This window comes from Epinephelus lanceolatus, chromosome 9 (assembly GCF_041903045.1).
Source record: "Epinephelus lanceolatus isolate andai-2023 chromosome 9, ASM4190304v1, whole genome shotgun sequence".
Classification (NCBI taxonomy): Eukaryota; Metazoa; Chordata; class Actinopteri; order Perciformes; family Serranidae; genus Epinephelus; species Epinephelus lanceolatus.
The window spans coordinates 27,435,582-27,457,709 of NC_135742.1; the positions used below are offsets into that span (position 1 = coordinate 27,435,582).

Sequence of the window (22,128 nt, forward strand, 5' to 3'; positions counted from 1 at the left end):
CCAGTTTTCCCGCTCATCTGGACAATGGCACTCGAGGCCTGTATTAACTGGCCTGATGTTATTCCCTGAGAATGGCGTGCATTAAGAGGAGTTTGGGAGCGTTTCATCCCTCTATCTACTCCACTGACCTTTCCCACAAGAATGGAGAAGCCAAAGTAAGAAAAGCAAATCGATGGCCATTGACTGCCTAAATCAATGCCAGTTTGCGCGAGGACATATTTAATAAGTGGACTGATGCTGAAACACAATTATCGAGCACCGTCATTCAAAGACCGTCAACGTCCAGTATAAAGACACTATTTTAAATCTTGCCTGAGACCTTGGAGACCCAAAAAAGGAGTAAACACAGAGAAAAGCTTTTTGAGTCTGAAAGAGGACCTCATGTGCTTGTAGTCTACGAACACTGAATAAATCGCTAAGGATGATGTGTGAGTTGGACATATCATCGTTACCTTCAAGCACATTCAAGCATGAATTCAAGGCCATACCACAAAACGCAGCTCTGCAGCAAAAGCCAAAAAAGATCTATAAAACAATACCACTTTATTCAAGTTATTGAACAGTTTTCTACATTCTGACTCTGTAAAAAAATCACCTCCTTCACTTCTGTAAAAAAAAGAAAGTGTTAGTTGTTAGATTTTTTTTTTTTTGAAAGCACAGCACGAGCTAAAACAAGTGAACATGTAACATGCCAAATAATTAGCTTCTTGTTCTCAAACACATTTAAAGGACTTTTACTCCCGTTGGCATCATTTGGAGGAAAAGAGAGAACGAAATTTAACAAGAAAGACAGTTAACTATTTTACAATTGTGTCTCTTTGGTGAGGCATCTTTTCTTGTACGGGCCAGAGTATCATCAAACTTCAATGAATACTGACTTTCTGTCATTTTGGTAATTTATTCACTTAGAACATTCATCAAAGTGAATATGGATATATTAAATATCCAAACTTCTCTGCAGCATTTAATGACTGTGACCAATAAATCCAAATGAGATTTCTACCTCTTAGGACTGGAAGCTGACCCAATTATGAACTGTTCTTTCAACACTTAAAAACAAATGCTTATAGATGCTTGCTTTGAATTTACCAGGAGTTCACAAGTACAAAGTGCCAAACACATCTAAAGCTTTGTCTCGCTGTCGTGATACAACAGCCATACATGAAGCCGGTAGAGCATTGAGATAAAATAAAAAAGGACATAGTAAAGAACATAATTTATTTAAGAATCTAAAGCAGAAATAAATACATGAAAGAACAATGTGTGTAATTTACTTCATGAACCCAACAATGGACAATAAACACTTTCAGTGGTAACTAACAGAAGAAACATCGCCTCATCAGGCCACTGAATTCTGAAAGTATCCCAGCTACTTTTTAACAGACCAGACCATTAAAAAAAAAAAAAAAGGTTAATCTGCAACTGATTTGTCAAACACGGTTTCAAAAATGATTCAATTAAGCCATTGTGGACTCCAATAACAAAATAAAGTGTGCGCTGTTAAAATCAGAAATGTTTACAGGCCTCGGCATGTGTAATAAATACAAAAACAAAGATAAATCAATCGATTAAAACAGTCGTTACGACAAATTAGGATTAGTTTGAAAGGTAGATTTAACAGATGGTAGTAAAGACTTGAGGAAGTGCGGGGGAGTGGGGGGAGAGGGGCGTATTAATTCAACTCACCATACAAATCATTTTCCTGAAAACAATCTACAAATTAGGCAGGATTGATACATTCATTATGTGCATATTCCCCCATAGTTCACACACACAAAACTGAAGCTAAGACTTTCGACATCTGGAGCTAAAAAATGTGATATGGTGCTGCTTGAGTTTGTAAAATGTGTCCTGTACAAAACTCACAGAGCTGGAGTTCAGAGATTAGAACTCTGTGGTGTAATAATGACAAAATGAAATGCCAGAGACCTGTAGTAATCTGGCACCATGTACCCTACATTCCTGAATGGACTGAACAATCACGTTAGGGCCCAATGACTGTTTGTGCGTACATTTACCCACCAGAAAACTGCAGTATGCAAAGACACTGTTAATACCATTGTGTTGCTGTGAACAACGGCTTTTGATTCCCTCTTTATCAAGATGGATCTACAGAAAACAGAAGGCCGCAGAGTTGTAGTCCAGTTACAGTTTCGAACACTTGCAGACACCAAATCTTTAGCCACTGGGACAGGGGAACACACTCACTTGGCACCATTTTTAAAAGTGAAAACTCGTACAAATTCACAATTTGATCCATGAGAAAAAGAATACGAAACAAAACGATTGTTCTCAAACGAGTTTAAAAGCAATGGATGGGTATAAGTTGAAAAAAAAAGAAGAAAAGCAGAACATAAAGGTCGTAGCTTATCAACATTAGTTGACATCATCTCCTCTTGATCACAATGCCCTTTCAGATTACAGCTGACCTAACAGCAGAGATCCTACACATGCAGAGGAGACACACAGACACAAGCACATACCTCAACTGAACCCTCAGTGCTGTCCTCCCTTTAAATCATCTCTGCCGCTCCGAAAAAGGAGCTTAAAATTCACTCGTAGCTTCTAAAATGGCTCAGTTAAAAAACCGGGGAGGTTACGACGCAGATTAAACATTTAAATATATCAGCTTCAAGTCAATGAGATGTCTCCCATGAGTTTAACGTCTTCTCTTCCTCCTCTGCAGGTACAGCTCTTCTTCGGGTTGTCCACGTTCTGACCCTGTTTAGCTGACAGCCATTCTGGAAAGGCTGCCCTTCCGTCCTTCCTCCCCCGACCAACAGAGACGCACCAGTCCTTGCTGCGACATTTTAAGACTATTTCAGACACTTTTGTGGTCCGTGGCAATGGAATTTCAACATTTTAGTTAAGCAGGCAATTTTGTTTGAACACACATATTTTAAAGTTTTGATCAAAAGACAAACATCGGGCACAAGTATGGCAGTTTTCCCCAAACCTTTAAAAACACACAGTGATTTTAAGCTAATATGAGGTCACACATTAGCCTCCACGAACATCTCCAGATTCAATGATATTATGTGACATAAATGTAGCTTCTCTACAACCTGTCACTGTGGGAAATAAGCCTTATAATGGGCCTTATAATGGGCTGTGATAGACTGGAATATAGATGGTTGCATGACTCTTAATGTCCAGGCCCTGCAAATAATAAAACTTTAACCTAACAACATGTATCCAGTCATGCAGAGTAACTCCAGAGGCTTTTCCTGGATAAGTCTGATGTAATTCATTGCCAATACTAGCTTAAACAAGCCTTAGTGACCACTGGAAATAGATTTCAAGAAGAGGGACAGTCTGGAATCGGACTCCTACATGCATGGAGCTGTAAGAGGCTGCGTTTAAGGGTTTCTAAAGTAAAATCTATCAGAATTCTGAAGATGTTGATGGATCAAACTCATCATATGAGCTCAGTTTAAAAACAAAAATATCAACAAAAACATTAATTAAACCCCTTCTGCCACTGGTGGAACTGAGCAGAACTGCCACACCACATTTCAACACGTAAAATCAATTGTAATCAGCATCTGAGACATTATTTTACCTCATATCATTCAAATTTCACACAGCAAACTGGACCGATTTCTCATTACTATGCCAATACACTGACACCGATTAATATTCTTCTAAGTCCATCTGTTATTAAGGTTTATAAATCTCACTCTCCAAATAAAAAGGTAGTGGTCGTTGTAGTAAAAACAATGACAAGAGTTCACAGAGTCATCTGTGGAGGAAGCACTGGAAATTGAACCAGGAGCTCTGATGATATGGTCAGTCATTGTTGAGGTGGTCAGAGGGAGGGAAGGGAGAGGGTGGTGAGCAGAGTCATCAGTAGGCCTCTGTCGCCCCCACTCAGTCCTTTCTGATCAGGCCAGATGTACAGTGGCCCTGTGGGGGCGTGGCTGCCACTGCTGGGCTGGTAATGCTATGCCGCCATGAGATACTGATGATAGAAGAGGCCGAAGAGGGAGGTGGAGAAGAGGCAGGCAGCAATCCACCAAGTAAAGAAGGAGAAGAGGCCCCGGAAAAGCAATGGGCTGAAGACAGTCCGCAGGCCTCCCAGGGCCATTGACAGCTGGGCTACTGATGCCCGGGCTCCTGTTTCTCCCACCGAAGCTGGTGTTGGGGCTGCTATTGGTGCGGCCCCCATCACAGAGTCAGAGTTAATATCATAGATGCACGGCAGGTCTTCTTCAGGATAGACCCACCAGGAGTGTCCACCTGTATTAAATAAGACAAGAGATAAAAAAATAGCTTACATTTATGGAAGGCAAGAAGATTTTGTAAACTGGAGAACCACTGAGCGGCACATGACTCACCTAAGGTTTTTAGCAGCAAAGTTGTATGCAGCAGCATCACCAGCGGTGCCACATACTGTAGTGCGATTACACACAAGTAGTAAAAAACACGTGCAACCTGGGAGAAATTAGACAAGAAGAATTCCATTACAAAGAACATTTACACAAACTGTTAACCAAAGCATTGTGCAAGACGTAGAGGTTTAATACCAAACTCTAGGGGTGGGGGGAAAAAAATCGATACAGTATAGTATTGCGATATTTTTGTGTGGCAATATCGTATCGTTACGTATCGTTATATAAATTGTTAATACGACAAATATGAATTAAACTTTAGGTAGTCTACTAGAATAATATAATCAGTTGCCTTTTCAGTCCACTAGATACATTTTGCTGTTGCAAAAAACAGCTTAAGTGAGATAAACATACCAAAAACGTATTCTTATTTTGAGGGTGCTTTCAGACCTAGAGTTGTCTTGCTTTGGTCTGAATCAGGGATTGATTTTGTTACAAAGTTGCATAATTACCTAGAGTTGATTCGTGTACTCACGGCAGCATTTACAAGTGGACCAGATCAAATGCCTGCACAAGAAAGATGCTCCAGTTTCCATGCGGGAAAATTCCAGCAAGTAAAGAAAACGTTAAAGGGGACACTTGCAGATAAATGTGACACTTTCTATCTTCTCTTTTCACAATGGAGGGACAACTACGCAGGTTGATGTTAGCGCTGGTCATCGTGGACTATATTGCTGTCATAGTTCATTTTAGTCAAACCATACAGTTTGAAAACGAGGCGTGGCTCCAACTAGAAAACAATGTTTTGATGCATTGGATGTGCTGAATGTGCATATTAAGGCAGTACAGGAGGAGGTGCACATTAATAATCCTCCAGGACTGTAACATGCTCATGTTTAACCCAAACAATGTGTCATGTGACTGCAGTTGGTTCGGATCGAGGACGGAACACGTTCTCACCACAAACGAACCTCACCATGGGGTCAAACGAACCTGAGTTCGGTTAAACCGAACCAAACAGGGTAGGTGTGAAAGCACCCTTAATCTTATTGGATAATGCCAAAGTCTTCCTTTCAACATAATTTACAGTTGAAAAAAGGTAATACATCGCAATATATTTAATCGTAATACTCAGAATATCGCAACATATTTAAAATCACAATAATATTGTATCGTGACTTAAGTATCGGGATAATATCTATCATGGATCCTTTGGTCATTCCTACCCTGACCAAACTCATAGCTGCTTCACACATCATCTAATGTAGGGATACAGCACAGCACAGGTCTCAGCCTACTGGCCAGTATCGGTTTTCATGGTGACATATCTTATTGGACACAATGGCATTTTTAAATGACAGACATTTGCGAGATATTTTCTCTTACAATCTCCCTATTGTCGACCATAACTCTCACAGAGTCAAGACGCTCTTGACAGCATACCTGTATTTGCAGTGTCATATATTTTAATGTTAGTTCTATAATAATATTTGACTGTGTGTACATCCTGGACAAGAATATGAGTTGTAAGATAGGATAAGCTGGTCTGCACTAAACTAAAGTGTCAGTACTTCATGTTGAGGAGGGCTTTTAAAAGAAAATGATAGGAGGAGCTGATGTGTTTGGCCACAACCGATGCCCGTCCTAAACACACTCACTGATAATGTATCCAATTTCCAAGTACACCACAGGTGGGCTGCATGCCTCCTGCATAATGCATGTCCTGTGGATGGATGGCTGAGTTTTGTGCTCTGTTCCTTAATTCACAAAGACAGGACCCGAAAAGTGTCTATATTTGCTTTTAATAAAGGGAAACTGGCTAACTCCTAAATTTCTCCACCTCAAGGTGGCTCGATCTAAGTGGTTGCTACAGATCATAACACTACTCTGCCTCTAAATCCGTTTCAACAATACACCATGTGTTAAATGAGATAAAGTTAGCATTTTGTATGTCTAAATTGATGCAGAAATGTGGAAGGGTGTAATAGGGACTATTAAATCTATCATCTTACTCACCATCTTCTGCAGGTCAACAGTACTTATCCGTCCCGCCTCCTTCTTCATCTGGTCCACACCCTTCTGGGCCAGGTTGAGGTAGGCCTGCAAATGATGTCTCATCATAGCGAGCCGGAGCATACACATCAGTATGATGGCCCATAACCGCAACGTATCATACGTATCCTCAGTCATCCTGGTATTAATAGAAAGAAAGTAAGGGAGGACAGATGATGAAGGGAAATGCAACACATCATGTATCAGCTCCATCATTTGGATGGTAGGCAGAAACAATGAGAAGCAAAGATAGTAAGAGCAAAAGAGTCATAAACAACTCAGAGAAAAAGTAAAAAAGGTTGAAACTGGGAGATAAGAAGGTGGAAAGGGGGTGCTGCAACATGAAATCAGGCTTTATCATATTTGACCTTGATGGTATCACACTTAATAGCAGAAAAAAAAAGTTGACACATGACAGAATTCAAAACTTGTGACAAATAACAAATGTTATCTCAGAATGAATAACCAGCTAACAAATGACAGCAGTTAGAGATACAATAAAGAGCTCTCCCTGAGGTATGACTAAATTTGTTTACAGTCTAATTTGAACCCAAGTAGACAATGTGTGTATTGTCATTTCATCTACAAGCAGAATACATTCCTTATCTCAATGAACCGTTGTAAATTCCATTTTCATAACTGCTGTTACATTGTTTACATCCATTTACCTGCACAAAAGCCACAATTACTTTTTACTTTCACAGCTTGCCAATGTTGTCCCATCCGTCTTGTTTGAATGGCAGGTAATTAGCTTGCTAGATATCAAAGGAGTCCAACTGGCTTGCCTACCAAGTACAGATCAATCAACAAAAGGTGCTGGGACGTACACCTTCAGAAACTGGTTTGCTTTTGAGCACACTGACTAAGGCTAGGTATATACACAAGAATTTGCTTCGTCACAGCCGCAGAACACATTGTATTCATGCATTTATTTATTTTCTGTAACCGCTTGTCCAGTTGGGGGTCATGGGGGGGCTGGAGCCTATCCCAGCTGACATTGGGCGAGAGGCAGGGTACACTCTGGACAGGTCGCCAGACTATGGCAGGGCTAACACATAGAGACAGACGAACATTCACGCTTATATTCACACCTACAGCCAATTTAGTGTCGCCATTTAACCTGCATGTCTTTGGACTGTGGGAGGAAGCCGGAGTACCCTGAGAAAACCCACGCCAACACAGAAAGAACATGCAAACGCCGCACAGAGGAACCTTCTTGCTGTGAGGCAGCAATGCTAATCACTGCACCACTGCGCCGCCATACACATCTTATTCATAAGTAGTAATGTGATGATTTGAGATTTTGGTATCACATTTATTGTCAGAGGGAAGCAGGAGGTTTCACGCTTTTAAAGGTTGTTAATCAGGACTTTTCGACAGTTGGCTGTGCAGCAGGATCAGAGGAAAGTTTGGGCTAAAACTCAAGATAAATTAAGATGAGAGAGAGCAAAATGTGTTTGTAAGTAGGACTAAATTAAATTTATGAAATCAAATCAGTGATGTGGCAAAATGGCTACAGAACGTGCAGTGTCGTTTGCATCTGGATCACCAAATTAAATAATAGCTTTTACTTACAAAGGCACATTCTCCTTTTCCAGAGTGGGGTTCATTATGTAGTCCTTGGTAATGGGCTTCACCCACAGCAGGACCATGATAAGAGGGGACAGGAAGTTGATATGAAGCAGAGTCCTGTAGCAAAAGAGAGGTGAAGGAAAAGATGCCAAGTTAAACCAATAATAATTCTACATGCTGAAAAACATCCAACAACTTGTCCTCCTTTACATCAAGGGTCCCAGAACACCTATGATAATAACAAAAATGTCTAACCACTGAAGTAAACCTAAAGAGTGACTGATAAATATAGGCATACTCGCTAAGAGTCCTCATTAATGGCTTCCATGTATCTGAGAAAAACAACTAGTTGTCACAGAAATCTTTGCTTTTTAATCTTAATTTGAAAACTCATAATGAGAAATAAGGTCCACGCCATCAATGCAACTTTCCATGCGAGGGGTGAGAAGATAACCAAGGCACAGATTTTGAAGAGCTTGGAGATAATCCCTGCTAGTGACAGCATCTGAGGATGTAAGCTCATGACAGTTAAGAGAGGGGAATGGAAGAGGAGGCCATTTTGGAGAGTCTTGCTATGCCAAAGTGGATTATCTGGATGCGACGTGCTCCCTGCTCTGCACCCCCTATCATGGTCATAGACACGCCACCCAGAGAGTTCTGAAATAGAAATCTGCCCCAACTGAGGAAGTCTTCATCTGACTCACAGGGTGCTCTCTCGTATCTGACACACTCGGAATAGTAGGAGACAAGTACAACTGCTCTATATTTGGTTTCTTGGTACTCCAAGAGAGGATAGTTTGGTACTTGAGCACTGTTTGTGGCCAATTTGAGCACACTGTGTATTGATTAAAGGGAAAAATCAAAAATACACTTTTCCTCATGCCTGTAGTGCTATTTATCAGTCTGGATTGTTTTAGCGCGAGGGTTGGAGATATCAGCTGTAGAGATGTCTGCCTTCTCTAGAATATAATGAAATTAGATAGCATTTGGCGTGTGGTGCTCAAAGTGTCAAAAAAATACATTTGATTAACTCAACATCAATGTCTCTTTCCAGACATTATCAAGCATTTAATCAAAATCATCCATGGACCTTGTTATAAGCAGCTTCATGCATAAACGATTTCCTTTTCACCGAACTACACCCGCCAACTGTATCACAGCACAGAAGGAAGTGTGCATCTACTGCTAGCTCACCTAGCACCACTGAGCCAGCTGACATTACAGCTCAGCTGAGGATGACACCATTAATGTTTACATCTCTGAGCACAAGCCTTTCATCCATGAGTAGATGCACACTTCCTTTGCGCTGTGATACGACTGGCAGGTGTAGTTCAGTAGAAAGGAAACAGTTCCTGCATGAAACTGGTCACAACAAGGTCTGTGAATTAGTTTGAGTAACTGGATCATGATTTCTGGAAAGAGACATTGCTGTTGAGTTTGTCAAATTACCATCTAGTTCTATCATTTTCGAGAGAAGGCAGACATCTCTGTCTGATATTGCCGACGCTTGGCAACTCATAGCCTGGAAATCCAGACCCAAATCTAGAAAGATTTAGGGTCTGACTATGAGTAATGAAAATGGCCCAACTCAAGGGGCGGCACCAAGCATGCATTTGAAAATATCACTGCACGCAAATGGATAACACTACGACCAATCAGAACAATACACGGGGTCGTATCCAGAGCTTAGCTACCAGCGGAGCTAACTGGTAGATTAGACTCTTGCCGTATCTGGTCGGCAAAACAGCAAAAATGTCCTTCTTGCAAAGGAAAGATTCGAGCGCCGTCTTCTGTTCCTCTTTTAGAGAAAAAGCCAAGTCTAACTCGTTCATTGTAGCGGCCAAAGCCGTTTCAAACAACTGGTGTTCATCCGTAGCCATCGTGCAATGTTTGTTGACTGATTCCGGACTTCGTCGTTGCAGCACTGTCCTCATCTATTTAGCTCGCCTCTGGCCCGCCTATATCAGATACACTGATGTGATTGGTGCAGCTCGGCTCCAACGGCATGGGTAATGAGCATCATTACTGATTGCCAGAGTGACTCGCTGAGCAAATTCAAATTGTGCTCTCGTGAGAACTCTGGATTTCCAGGGTACAACTCACACGAAAACAATCTAGATTGATGGCTAGAACCCCAGGTAAGAGAAAAAAAATATGTTTACTTGGATTCCGGGGTGAACTGTCCTTTAAGCCTAGAACCACAGATACAGCAGACTGTCCTAAAGGTTTTCTCCATTGTCATCACTCACATGTACAGTATATTCCAGTGAACTATTCACTAATTTACATGAAATGAAATTTAAGCTATATACCTTCACTTAAAATACCACTAAAACGTAGTGAGGATAAACACTTGGACCAAACACAGAAGGCTAAGCCTAGAGAAAGGGCCACTAAAGCAGCTATAAACCAAAGTGCAACTAGCAAAAAATAAATAAAATAAAACATAAAACACATTACACATTTGTTCTGACCAAGAACTGATCTTAAAGGTCGCATTTTATACCTTATTGTTAAGGATAAGGAAGACATCAAATGTATTCAATGAAATATACATGAGAGAAAACAATTTCTGTAGTGGACTCACTGTGTAAATTTGGCTGTGGTCAGATTGAGTGCATCTAGGTGCATCTGGGCCAATCGAAGACCAGGGAAAGTTAGAAAGGCTCCAATCAGGGAGCAGAGCAAGGCCAGGATCAGTTTGAAGGTGAGTTTAGATATGGGGCCCCTGTGAAAGGGAAAACACATAGTGAGGTACTACTGTAGTTTCATGAGTCATAAAGAATTCATGAAGGCAGAGAAAACAGAAATGATACTATGAGAATACTGATTTTGTACTTACTGGGACTCTAAGCCCTGGTGCTCCAGAAACTGTAGAGCACTGTCAGAGAAGTTTGCAAAACCTAGAAACGGAGGAATGTTTGAGAGTGACTTACTCACTGGGGCCAAAAGTAATAACATTTGGTTGTTACAAAGAGGGTCATTTGAGAAAAACTCACCTGTTTCCAAACCAAACTCCAGGTAGTTTTCAGTGACAATGAGGATGGCCATGGCTTTGACAAAAAAGAAGAAAGCAAAAGTAATGCAGAGTGAACGCTCCCCTCCTTCCTCCAGCTTGAAGTAGTGAGCCGTGAGAGAGAAAAGAGTCTTACTGTGGGAACAGAGTCAAGGAATAATATCTCCAAAAGCTAGAAAATCACGACATTTTTGCACATGTATTGTCAATGCCCTTTACATTTTCAAGAGAAGCAGAAGTACGTCTAAGCAATCAACCAGTACATGTTTTACAAAACACACCACCACAAAGCTATTCACCACACAAAATGTGTTTTGTCTTGACACAAGTACACAGTTTGCACATTCTTACAGGCCCCTTGAGAACCCTCAACTCTTAAATGCCACACAAACCCTGCTACCTAGCACATGTGGTTACAGAATGTGAGGGTCACTGGCACCAACGTGTGCCATTGAGGATGCAATAGTATTTTACTTTCCCCCCTCGACCTTGATCAGAACACTGAGGACAGAGCATGTTTCAAAGGCAAACTGTTTGCCACAGACTATTATCTCAATAGTCTCAGTTACTGCAACATTTCAGGTGACAGTATGCCAATTTTTCACTTCCTTTTAGTCCTTTTTCAAGAATGGTATTCAATCCAGTGGAGTCTTCCTTTTCTTTTCTTCTATTTAGCACTGTGAAGACAGCTGTATAAACACTCGCCAGACAAGTTTGAGCCAGCGTGAGGTTGAAAAGAGCTGTTTGAGCTATCATGTGGTGGGCTACAATTAAAATACCGCCGAGCTGGCCTGTCGACATCGGCCAAAAGGTGAGGATGTGTAGTCACATTCATACATTTCAGTAAACAAGAGAAAAAAAAGCAAGGTACCATTAGATGCAGATACTTGATGAGCACGCTGCTCCAGGGTTATCACTGAAGTTTAAAGCAGTGGAGTCTGCAAGAGTCTTCAACATATCATCAGAGCTGAAATAGGAAAACTGAAATCAAGTGTCCCATTAACACTTATATTGAGCCAACATATTCCCTCATCTTCATCTTCATAGTGCCATTTCATCTGTTCCCCAGTCTGTCCTTTTCCCCCAAGCACATCAGTCTGTTGGGCTGTGAAAATTGGGCCTCCAATCTCCGACGTAGGCAGGAAATGACACACCATCTGACCGCGGTGAGCCGGGCCCGACCAGGAGCACTGGAAAGATTGATCCCTGTGGTTGGTGGCAAGGATAATGCATATCATTTAACCATCATTCAGCATAGCAAAATAGCAGGTAGCTGTGGAGGATAAAGGTGCTGGCAGTCAAGCCGGTGGGAGCTTTAGCAGTCATTTTATAGTCTCTCTCTGCCACTGCTGCATCCACACAATCAAGCTGGAATGATTTGCTCTCTTATAGACAAAGAGATGTTAACCTATGACATATACAGGACGGCGGTAAAGAATGTAAAGTGAAAATAATGCAAATTTGGAAGTGCAGAGGAAAGTACATAGAAAATAGGTCTGTTCAGCTGAAAGCTCAAATGTTGCCAACCCACATAGTCATAATATACAGCTCAAATATGTTCCATATTCAACAATTTACACCAAAACACAGATGAGATTTAACAGTCTGATGAGGAAATAAGAACAACCAAGATGTAAAGAGTGACTGATGTAAGGATACATGACAAAAGCGAGTACTAGCAGGCACCAGACCACACTGATGTTCATCTCTCCCGAGGGCTGAGCCACACTGTAGTAGAGTTCTGTTATCAGATAGACCACAGTTGCTGCTACTGTGAAATCCACCAGCCACTGGAACTCTGGGAAGTAGTGCAATGCTGGGGGCATAGAGTACAATTTAATCTAAATATTCAATAATAAAATATATACAGAGTAGGATATGCAAACATTACGAGTGTGACCATCTTTATTTATATACATTTGTCCTCTTAGAGTCATACCTAATGTGTCGACTTCTGCGATGCATTTCGTCTCCAGCTGTAGATCTATGTCCTTTGGAACCGTTAGCGGCTTATTGTCTATGTGACCATTGTACTTCCTAGGACAAAGAGGAGAGCACATGAGAACAACAACTAGGGTCAGGATAAGAAACACATAACTTCTAAACGCATGAAGTACACAGAATTTTAAGCCATTAATGTTTTTTATCCAGTGATGAGAAACCAAGGTGTCAACAGGTACCAGACTCTTCAATATAATTCTTTTAAAGTCCTTTTCAAGATCATTTTTAGCCAAATTTAAGACTGTTTTTTTGGTCATATCATCTTTCTTCTTTCGTCATTGGAGTGAGTTAGATAAATATACATTTTGCCAAAAGGTATGCGCAAGTATAAAGTAAAGTATTAGGTTCAGTGGTAGGGTTTAATATTCGTAACATCAGAAATGTGAGCTTTCACAGAGAGTTTGACTTTGACAAGAAAAAAATTAAAGATGAATAAAAAAATAGATAAAATATTTGTGGCATTTCATACCTCACAAATTCAGATTTAAGACTATTTAATGACTCTTAAAGCCTAATATTTGTAAAATGGAATTTGAGATGAGTAACATTTTTCAAGGACCTACAGACATCCTGGATACAAACTATGACATACACCATTATGATGAAAATAGATCCTTTCAGTGGTGTCTGCTCTAGCAGACACTTTTGTTCCGGTTTTGTCTCATCTTGCTTTTCATACAGTTGAAAAGAAGTTGCTGTTCCACACATTTCTGCACTCTATGCAGCTCCTTGCATCCAAATTTAACAGCTGGCAGAGGTCTAGTTACTTTTATTATGACTAATACTACTGGACTCTTTTATGACTGAGGGGGGCGATACATAGGCAGCGCTAAATCGCTACCAGCAGGCAAATGGAGAGCTGTTCTTCGGGCTTGAAGAGCTGTCTGGTGGGCCTCCTCAGTTCTGGGCTTTGTTTGTTCAGCCCTGTGTGTGCGCTGGATTCACAGGACAATACCACTGTAAGACTCTAGGGCCAAACATGCCCTGGACAGATTTCATCTGTGAGGCACCTGACAGGAAAAAAAGGGGCTCAGCTTCACCCCTGACTGAGGGAGTCAGACAGTTAACAAAGAGAACGGAGCTGCATGGCACGAGCTGGCAAAAGGACAGTGGTCCATCTTTTTCTTCGAGGGATTACTGAACATGTGGTGCTAGAGAGCCCTGACCTGCCTCACACAGGGTCAGAGAAAGGACTGCGCAACAAAACCGCCATAAGTTAGGGAGCTAGACACCGCGAGGAACAGTACGGATTAACTTTCAGTTGTGACTTCAATTTAAATGCACATTAAAAAGGAGAGTACAAAGGAAGAAGCACTTAATTCACATGTTCAACATATGGTTCAACTTCCACCTGCAGCCCTAAAAATTGAATAGTAGTTTGTTTTTTTTTTGAATTGCAAAGTAGTATTGATGGAAAATCATCTTCCAGAATCAAAGCTTGACATCTGACCACTTTGAAGACATAATGCTGTTTGAGAAACTTTGATTTCAGAGAAGATGCAATCCTTTTAAAGTGTCATCCCCTAAAATAGCCTAATAGTAATGGCTCCAAAAAACAGGACCAACTTTCCTCACATCCACCAGACAGGGCCACTTCTAAGCCCGGTTGCTCCGAGCCTCGACGAAGAGCCATAAAGGAACAAAACAACAAAAACAGACTTCTGTCTCCTTACTTCAAACAGGCCTTAAATGAGTCACATAAACACATCAGCTTCATCTGTTTGCCGACATGCCTGTGGTCTCCATCCATCTCAAATGTCTGCTTCTCATCTTTTCTTGCCTCCCTGATGAAAGGGGTGCCTTTCGTACCTCCTCTGTGCCACTGCATTTCCCCAACCCCCAAACAATAGCCCTTCTTCATTCCAGCCCCCCCCCCCCCCCCCCCCCCCCCCTTCCCACCTACCTGTCTTTCTTCTTCTGTCCTTTTTGTTTCCCAGCTAAGCTCCTCAACTCATCTTCCGTAGGGTGCTGATACCACCGCAGACTGTGAACAAAGAAAAGGAGAAAGATGTGGAATCGGGCTCAGACATGGACAGAGAAAAGCAGATATTTCAAATAAAAACACTGACAAACTAAAGCTAGATTTGTACTATGCAACTACTAAGACATACAGTGTGAAAATCACATTGATTCTGAAGTATGGAAACAGGTAAAGTGATAATTACTTACTGCTCAATTGGGGAATTCACTTACTTAAATTGCCTTTACCACACCTTAAAGTCATATGAAAAATGCTCTTAAAAGCAGTGTTGTTAAGTCTTGATTCTATGAACATGACTCATAGCCTAAATTTCTAACAGCTGTGATTCTTATGATTAACTCCCAAACAACACACACACACAAAACAGACAACTCTCAGAGCTTTGCTTCAAATCAGTAGCTCTGATACTCATCTAAGAAGAACTTGTAAGAGGCTTTACAACAGCAAGGTTATCTGTCCTTAAGGACTGAGCTTGAAATATGAGCTAATTTAAGAGCATCCATTTGAAAACAAACATTTCAGGCACCCTCCTTAACTTTGTTTAGCAACCCTCTTGTCAGAAGAAGCGCTCTGTGTGGTAGCGGAGGATAGAAGGAGCACAGCTTGTTTTTCCCCTTGTACATTTATTTATTATGGAAAATTAATTACAAAATATTCTGGAGGGACACTCTAGGCCTCCTGCTCAGGGCAAAAGTTTTAAAAAAAAAAATGTTTCAACAGTGCCCTGAAAAAGAAAAATGAATTAATTATTAAATGTGCTCCAAGAAGTTGTTTACTGAAAAAACATATGTGGCACTAATTAGGGGAAATGAGGCGGGCACTTTATTTTTATGTGCCGTCCTCTCGGGTTATCCCAATATTTTGATGCCCTTTTGCCTTTGCAGTGTGATTTAATGATTCTTTTTCTTCTCGTATCCAAACCCTTTCTGAACACTCTGCCGTCTGGGTAAACATTTTGATCCCCATTGTTCTGGACTCCTTTTTTTTTTAAATAAACTTTTCATAAGGCAAGTAAACTGAAGAAATGAAACTGTAGCATTTAGAGAAACTATGTGAAGCAGCATGTACACGGTTATGCATTACCTGCCACTGCAGAGTAGCCATCTTGCGAAGGAATAATGAGGTATGATTTTCTGAATTACACTGGCCATTACCATGGTAACCACCAGCTGCACACCAATCACACCCTGCGGAAATAGGATGGGGGTTTAAATCACATTTAAATAGTAATTATACATGCCATATTGCAGTTTCACATATAAAGTACAAGTATGTGGAGACTTAAAGACTGAAACATCTCTTCTAACTGTACCTTAGAAAGTGTTTTGAATGCAATATCATGTCAAAAATTCAATTATAAATCTCAGATCAAGCGTCATGACATCTCTGATACACCAACATAAACAAGCTGTACATATGTGTGTGATGTTATAAGACAAATACACAGCCTCTAGTGTTTCTGAAGACAGTGCTTTGGCAGAATAATGAGTGAACCTAATCTTAATTGACTGAGGTGAGATAATAGACTTTGTTACATTGGTGGTGTTTTTGATCATGAAATTTGGCATTTCATGGTCCCCAGAAAATAATACTGTAACACTTTTATTGACCATGACCCCTGACCTTTTCTACAGCTCAACCATCAGGCTAAAAGTCCCACTTGTTGTTGTAAATACTTCAGCTGATAGAGTTGTTGAAACACTAGGCTCTACGATCTTGATAAAGATCAAGAACTCAAACACAGAATGACCTTCATTTCACTATAAACAGACGGGGAGTGCACTCTGTAGAACCCAAGAGTAAAACACTTCAGTGTAATTCTGTTAAGCCTAAAATGTGAATTAGGCCATGTTAGGTTCCTCAAAGCACTTCTTTTCTTTTTCTATACTTGAAGCCACAATGTGAACGATGACAATTTCCAACATATGAGGCTCCTAGAAATGTAGAACCAAAAGGAGATGCTGAGGCAGTCTTTTAGGCTACCAACAGACTTGCATTATCCTGAAATCGGTTCATAGGTGCCTTAATATGATTCACACCCTGATTTAGGGCTGTATCTAATAATTATTTTCTTGTCAGTTCACCAGTCAATTATTTCCTCGATTAATTAATTAGTTGTTTGATCTATAAAATGTCAGAAAATGGTGACAAATGTCAACAACACGAGATGACGTCCTCAAATGTCTCGTTATTTCCACAAGCCAAAGATAATCAGTTTACTGTCACAAAACCAGAAAATATTCACATCTAAGAGGTTGGTATCAGTTAATTATAAATTTATTTTCTTAAAAAATTACTCAAACAGATTATCAGATTACCAAATTAGTTGGCGATTAATCTAACAGTTGACAACTAAACAATTAATCACTGCAGCTCTACCGTGACTGACATGAATCATGTGACTGACTACCAGATGCCATGAAAAACTCTCATGTGACATCACGGTAAATAACATGGTATGTTTAAATACCTGGGACTCCCTACTGCTTTACAGAACTTGAGATACTCCTTGCTTGATTCATGAGAGTCTACAATTGCAGCTAGGAGTTAATCATGATGACCTAATGTTTGGTGGCACGATGATGTACATCTTGAGGTGACTAAGATTTAGTAACCAGGAGACATTTTTCAATGCCTTTCTACCAAAGCAGCTGCTCCTTTAATACTTCTGGTTGTTTCAGGGCACTGCAGGCGATGCTGCAAGTCAATGAGCAGGGACTGCTTCATGGCTCTACTGGATTTACAGAATTCTGGTAAGTATTTAATTTGCTAGATTAGCCAAAAATGACATTAACATTATGTATAGTTGATGCAATTGTACTTACAGGGTGATAAAAGATTAATATCACCCACCCCAACTGTGACAAAACCAAACCAAAATGAGGCTATATTGACACATTCACCTCAATGCAACAAATGCAATGGTACATCATTTTAAACACATCATTTCTAACTTTAATTATAAGGCAATTAATTGCAAACTAACCAACTACCTAATGTGAGTAAATGTAGTGGTGGAAATAACTACAATGTTGACTAAATGACACTCTGTCTAAAACATTTGTCACAATGTCAGCCTCCATACGCCCCACAGAATGAACAGTCAGCTTTCCTGTGGTAGGTATCCAAAGATTTAGCAACATAAGGAGCTCAATATCAACCCAGCGCTCTTAGATCAATACTCACTTAGGCTTAAGAGGCCAGAATCATTCCCATCATGCTGCGCTTTTATCCGTTCACTGTAGGTAAGGTCTGCGGGTTGGCATATCTTTTTGGCAATCAGTAGGAATCATTGATATTTGTGCCTACACACGCTTGAGTAAAGAGAACCAATTAGCTAACTAATCCCAAATACAATATATATTTTTTCTCTATTCCAACACCCGTATATCTGTGCTAGCACCTAGGCATGTATGTACCAGTGAATCTATACTTACAAACTCATCACTGTGAAGCCTTATTCATCTTCTCAACATCTTTACCATCATTATTAGCTTAATTAAACTCCCTGCACTCAATTCTACTCAATGCAGCCTACTTTGGAGAGCTGCAATGATTAGTCCAACCACAGAAAATTAACTGGTAACAATTCAGATAATTGAATAATTTTAATTTAGATTTTTTTTTAGGCAAAAAGTCAAACATCTGCTGGTTTCATGCTTCTTAAATGTGAGAATCTGATGCCGCTCTTTGTCATACATGATAATGAAGTGAAGAGCTTTGGATTTTTGGACTGTTGGTTGGATACAACACAGAGCCTTTGAAGAAAGGGAATGTTTCACTGTTCTATGACCTTTTATTGACAAAGAAAATTAATCAATTAATTGAGAAGATAATGTGCAGATCAATCGATAATAAGAATAATAATAATAATTATTAATAACTGATAAAAAAGTGTTGTTGCAAGATGCAGTCCTGCTACATTCACCCTAAAAGGGAAATTCAGAGTGCTAATTTCACTTTGCCTAATGGGCGTCTTGGTTGCAATTTAGAGAATTGTTGGTCCATTAAGAAATGTTTTTCATAGAACAGAAAATGAGTACAGAAATAAATAAATTAAGATCTCTGCTGACATGCATATTCTGAAAATGTGTCCTCTGGGATGGTCCATCACCTAGCCGGATCTTGGCCTATCCTGGCCAGCATGAAGCATATCTTATCCCATTTAGTTACTGGAAATATTCAAAGTGCCTGTGTCTGTCTTTTTTTACTGAGCCACACAAAATTCCTCCCTTCCAGCACCGTCACTGATTAAAACAATGCCCCAGTTCACCATTTTACAGGTTTTGTGGTTCCCTTTTTTGTCAGCACTCTATTCAGCAGCTTTCAGCTCATTCTTAAAACAGCCTGATTAAAAAATTGCCTGAAGATGTGGCCTGGATTTCTACAATAACCCTCCTTTATTTGAATTTCTTACAGTAGATTGGGTTTTTGGCTGCACTGCAATTAGCTGAAGATACTAACCTAGCATTCACACATGTCCTGTTTCTAACATAAAGCTGGACAACACTCATCATAGCTAAACAACTCTGTGCATAATACTAGTAAATGTATTTCTGAGTGATGATTAAACCTTTGTCAGGCTGCTGTTGGGGTAGGAGGAGGAAGTGAATCACACCTAGACAGGACAGGTGATGAGGCCAGACCTGTACACTAGACCTAGATTTTGGATTGGTCATGGGGATCCCCAGTGTCACCCAGCATGGGGCAAGCTCCAAAAGCTAAAGTCAATACCCCTTCTGGAGTCACAGAGGGGAGAGTGGGTGCCATTAATTTGACAATTACACTCCCTAAGATGTGATGCGTGACCAAACACAACCTCTCTGACTCAAGATATTCTCTATGTGAGTAATGGTCACACTATATAGGTCAAAAGCACACAGCCTTAGTTTGGTGAATGCTGACCAGCCTCTGCGGGGGCCCTGCAAGGATCTCAGGCCTGGGGGAAATTGAGCCAGCATGGACTCTCTTATCTTTCCCAGTCCGCTTGACCCCCTCTACACAAGAACCAAATGAAATCTGTAGGGGGTAAGGAGTGGGAGTTACAGTGATAACCACCATACCCAAGAGTTCAAACACCTCACTTCTACTTTGCCCATGATACTAACTTCAGTGAAACCTCTTATTAACCAGTATTTCCCCTGTTTCATTTATCTCAACTACTTGTGGGTGTATTTAATCCTTCTCTGTAAAACGTTCAAAAATTGAGTGTACACTTTCTAATGAAAAATATTGCAGCTGCAGTTAGAGACGGGACATAATGCATCTAGAAATGGGCCTAATCTAAATGTACTAGTAAGAGATTAGAAGACATCGTGCATGTTTGTCATTTCTGTGATATATTGTAACTTAAGTTTTTCTTTTTTCTCCCCTTCCCTGGTATTACAGTAAACCCTGGCTGTGCAGCAATAAACTGGAAATATTCAGACATGATCTGATTGAAGATCTAGATTTGAAGATTGAATGACTTTACCTGCCTGGCAACTACTGTCCTGTCCAAGCCGCTGTAAGAGAGGATAGCGTTCAGCAGACTGGGAACATTCTGACTGTATGTTATGAAGACTAATACAAATCAATGCAACTAACTAGTCATAGCACAAATCCAAACATAGTAAAAAAAAAACACACAAAAGATAAACTCTCTGATTGTGTTGGAGCTTCCCCAAACTGTTAAATTTCATCCCATTTTTGAGTTTTGCTCCTGTTGAGATTAGACACAGCTACTATGTTTTGTAGAGACATTTGGGAATCATTGTGTTATAACAAATTTACACAATGATGTATTCTGAGTAATATATGCACAAACGTAAGGACAAACGTGCACACCGGGCAGGTTGCAGTTTTCAAATCAGTTTCAGCTTTCGATGTCAGCATTATCCTGGCAGGTTTTATGAAACACTTTGAATGAATTTAGATTTAACTATCAGAGTGCTCAACAAATGCTTGAGAAAATAAGAATAAATGACACCAAATGAGCGTCACCGTACCTGTAAGGGCATCCTGAGGTCAAACTGCGCAGGTCAGGTAGGTGAACGCACCTTTCCCAAAGGTAACCTGCTGCCAGCTGAATGGCATGCTAACTACTTGCTATTTTCATTCATATTTACATATCTTCAACGTCAACAGTGCAATACTAGCTGATGTCAGTACTTCATAACACTGTTTGTGAGTGAACGCCACGTAAAACAGTCCTCGTTACATACTATTAACATCACTAGACTGCATTTAGCGTTCACTTTCTGCTAACGCTAGCTTAAGTGCTACACAGAGCAGCCGGCTACAGGCACCGGCTATGGCTAGCAAGCTAGGCTAACGTCACACTGCAGTCCCTATAACAAAGTATTAGAAACATAACTGGGTCAGAACGGTCACAGTAGATGTTCACATTAAAAATGATGTTGGCAGCCAATGCTCAATCAGTGAAGTGCGACAGATAAGAGAATCCGTTGCGTTCAGGTGCTCGCTGTTCCACTCACCATGTTGATGCAGTGCAGCTGAAACGGACTCTACCCCGACAACACTGAGCACCCCGAGTCGGAAATCAAGCGGCGAGGAGCACATAAGCCCTTCTTGCGATGGGTATGCACAACACGAAGGGGTTTCTCATTCAAATTCTCTCCATATCCTCGCAGAGACCGATTACATCGTCAAAAATCAGCCTCCGCTCCCAAGTATTTTCAACTGCAGTAGAGGTCACGCTAAAACTCTGGGTAAGTAGGGGTCTTTAGATATGCCTGTACAAAAATAGTAACTCAACAGGATTACATTATTCACAGTTTTACAAATTGAAATAGAACAGTGGCAATGAAACAAAGTGAATCCAACGGTGCGCCATTTAATTGGAAATTTGGCCAAAAAATGACATTGATGTTGTCATTTTGAACAGGATTAGACAATACCTCTATAAGTATGCATTAGGACCCCTGAAACCGGAAGCGAGCGAAGAGACACCACTACACATGACAAATCAGTGCCTACCTGAATCAGACGTCTGTAAGAGAGCAAGGGGCACTTCGACGAGTAGAGGCACATGGATAGATTTGTTTGATAATCATAGAATACACATAAAACAGCCTCACCGGAAGACAGTTATCACATACATCTACATCAGTGGTAGATTGAATTACACAAGACAGTCGCAGGCTTATTTCCATTGTGATCCTCTTGGGAGGCAA

At 40.5% G+C, this 22,128-nt stretch overlaps 1 protein-coding gene across 2 annotated transcripts; it reads right to left on the reverse strand.

Moving 5' to 3' along the window:
- Positions 1 to 3,799: 3,799 nt before the first annotated feature.
- On the reverse strand, positions 3,800 to 21,568 carry tmem161b (transmembrane protein 161B). 2 transcript variants are annotated; one of them, XM_033619851.2, is made up of 12 exons: positions 21,430 to 21,568; positions 16,037 to 16,140; positions 14,876 to 14,956; positions 12,911 to 13,008; positions 12,631 to 12,787; positions 10,955 to 11,106; positions 10,798 to 10,858; positions 10,543 to 10,683; positions 7,959 to 8,072; positions 6,348 to 6,522; positions 4,338 to 4,434; positions 3,800 to 4,239 (listed from the first exon to the last, which is right to left on the reverse strand). In XM_033619851.2, exons 1-12 carry the CDS (start codon positions 21,430 to 21,432, stop codon positions 3,944 to 3,946), a joined length of 1,479 nt encoding a protein of 492 aa, XP_033475742.1. In that variant the 5' UTR covers positions 21,433 to 21,568; the 3' UTR covers positions 3,800 to 3,943. The 2 variants fall into 2 exon arrangements, with proteins under 2 accessions (XP_033475742.1, XP_033475743.1); XM_033619852.2 differs by lacking the exons at positions 12,631 to 12,787; positions 12,911 to 13,008; positions 14,876 to 14,956; positions 16,037 to 16,140; positions 21,430 to 21,568 and adding an exon at positions 11,843 to 11,979 and having other exon boundaries at positions 10,955 to 11,069.
- Positions 21,569 to 22,128: the final 560 nt, after the last annotated feature.

Bases quoted from the DNA above. Each gene is read 5' to 3' on its own strand.
- tmem161b (XM_033619851.2), bottom strand. The intron at 8,073-10,542 runs GTGAGTCCACTA...CTTTTGCTACAG, and splicing joins ACCACAGCCAAATTTACACA to GACTCTGCTTCATATCAACT. The intron at 6,523-7,958 runs GTAAGTAAAAGC...TATTAATACCAG, and splicing joins GAAAAGGAGAATGTGCCTTT to GATGACTGAGGATACGTATG.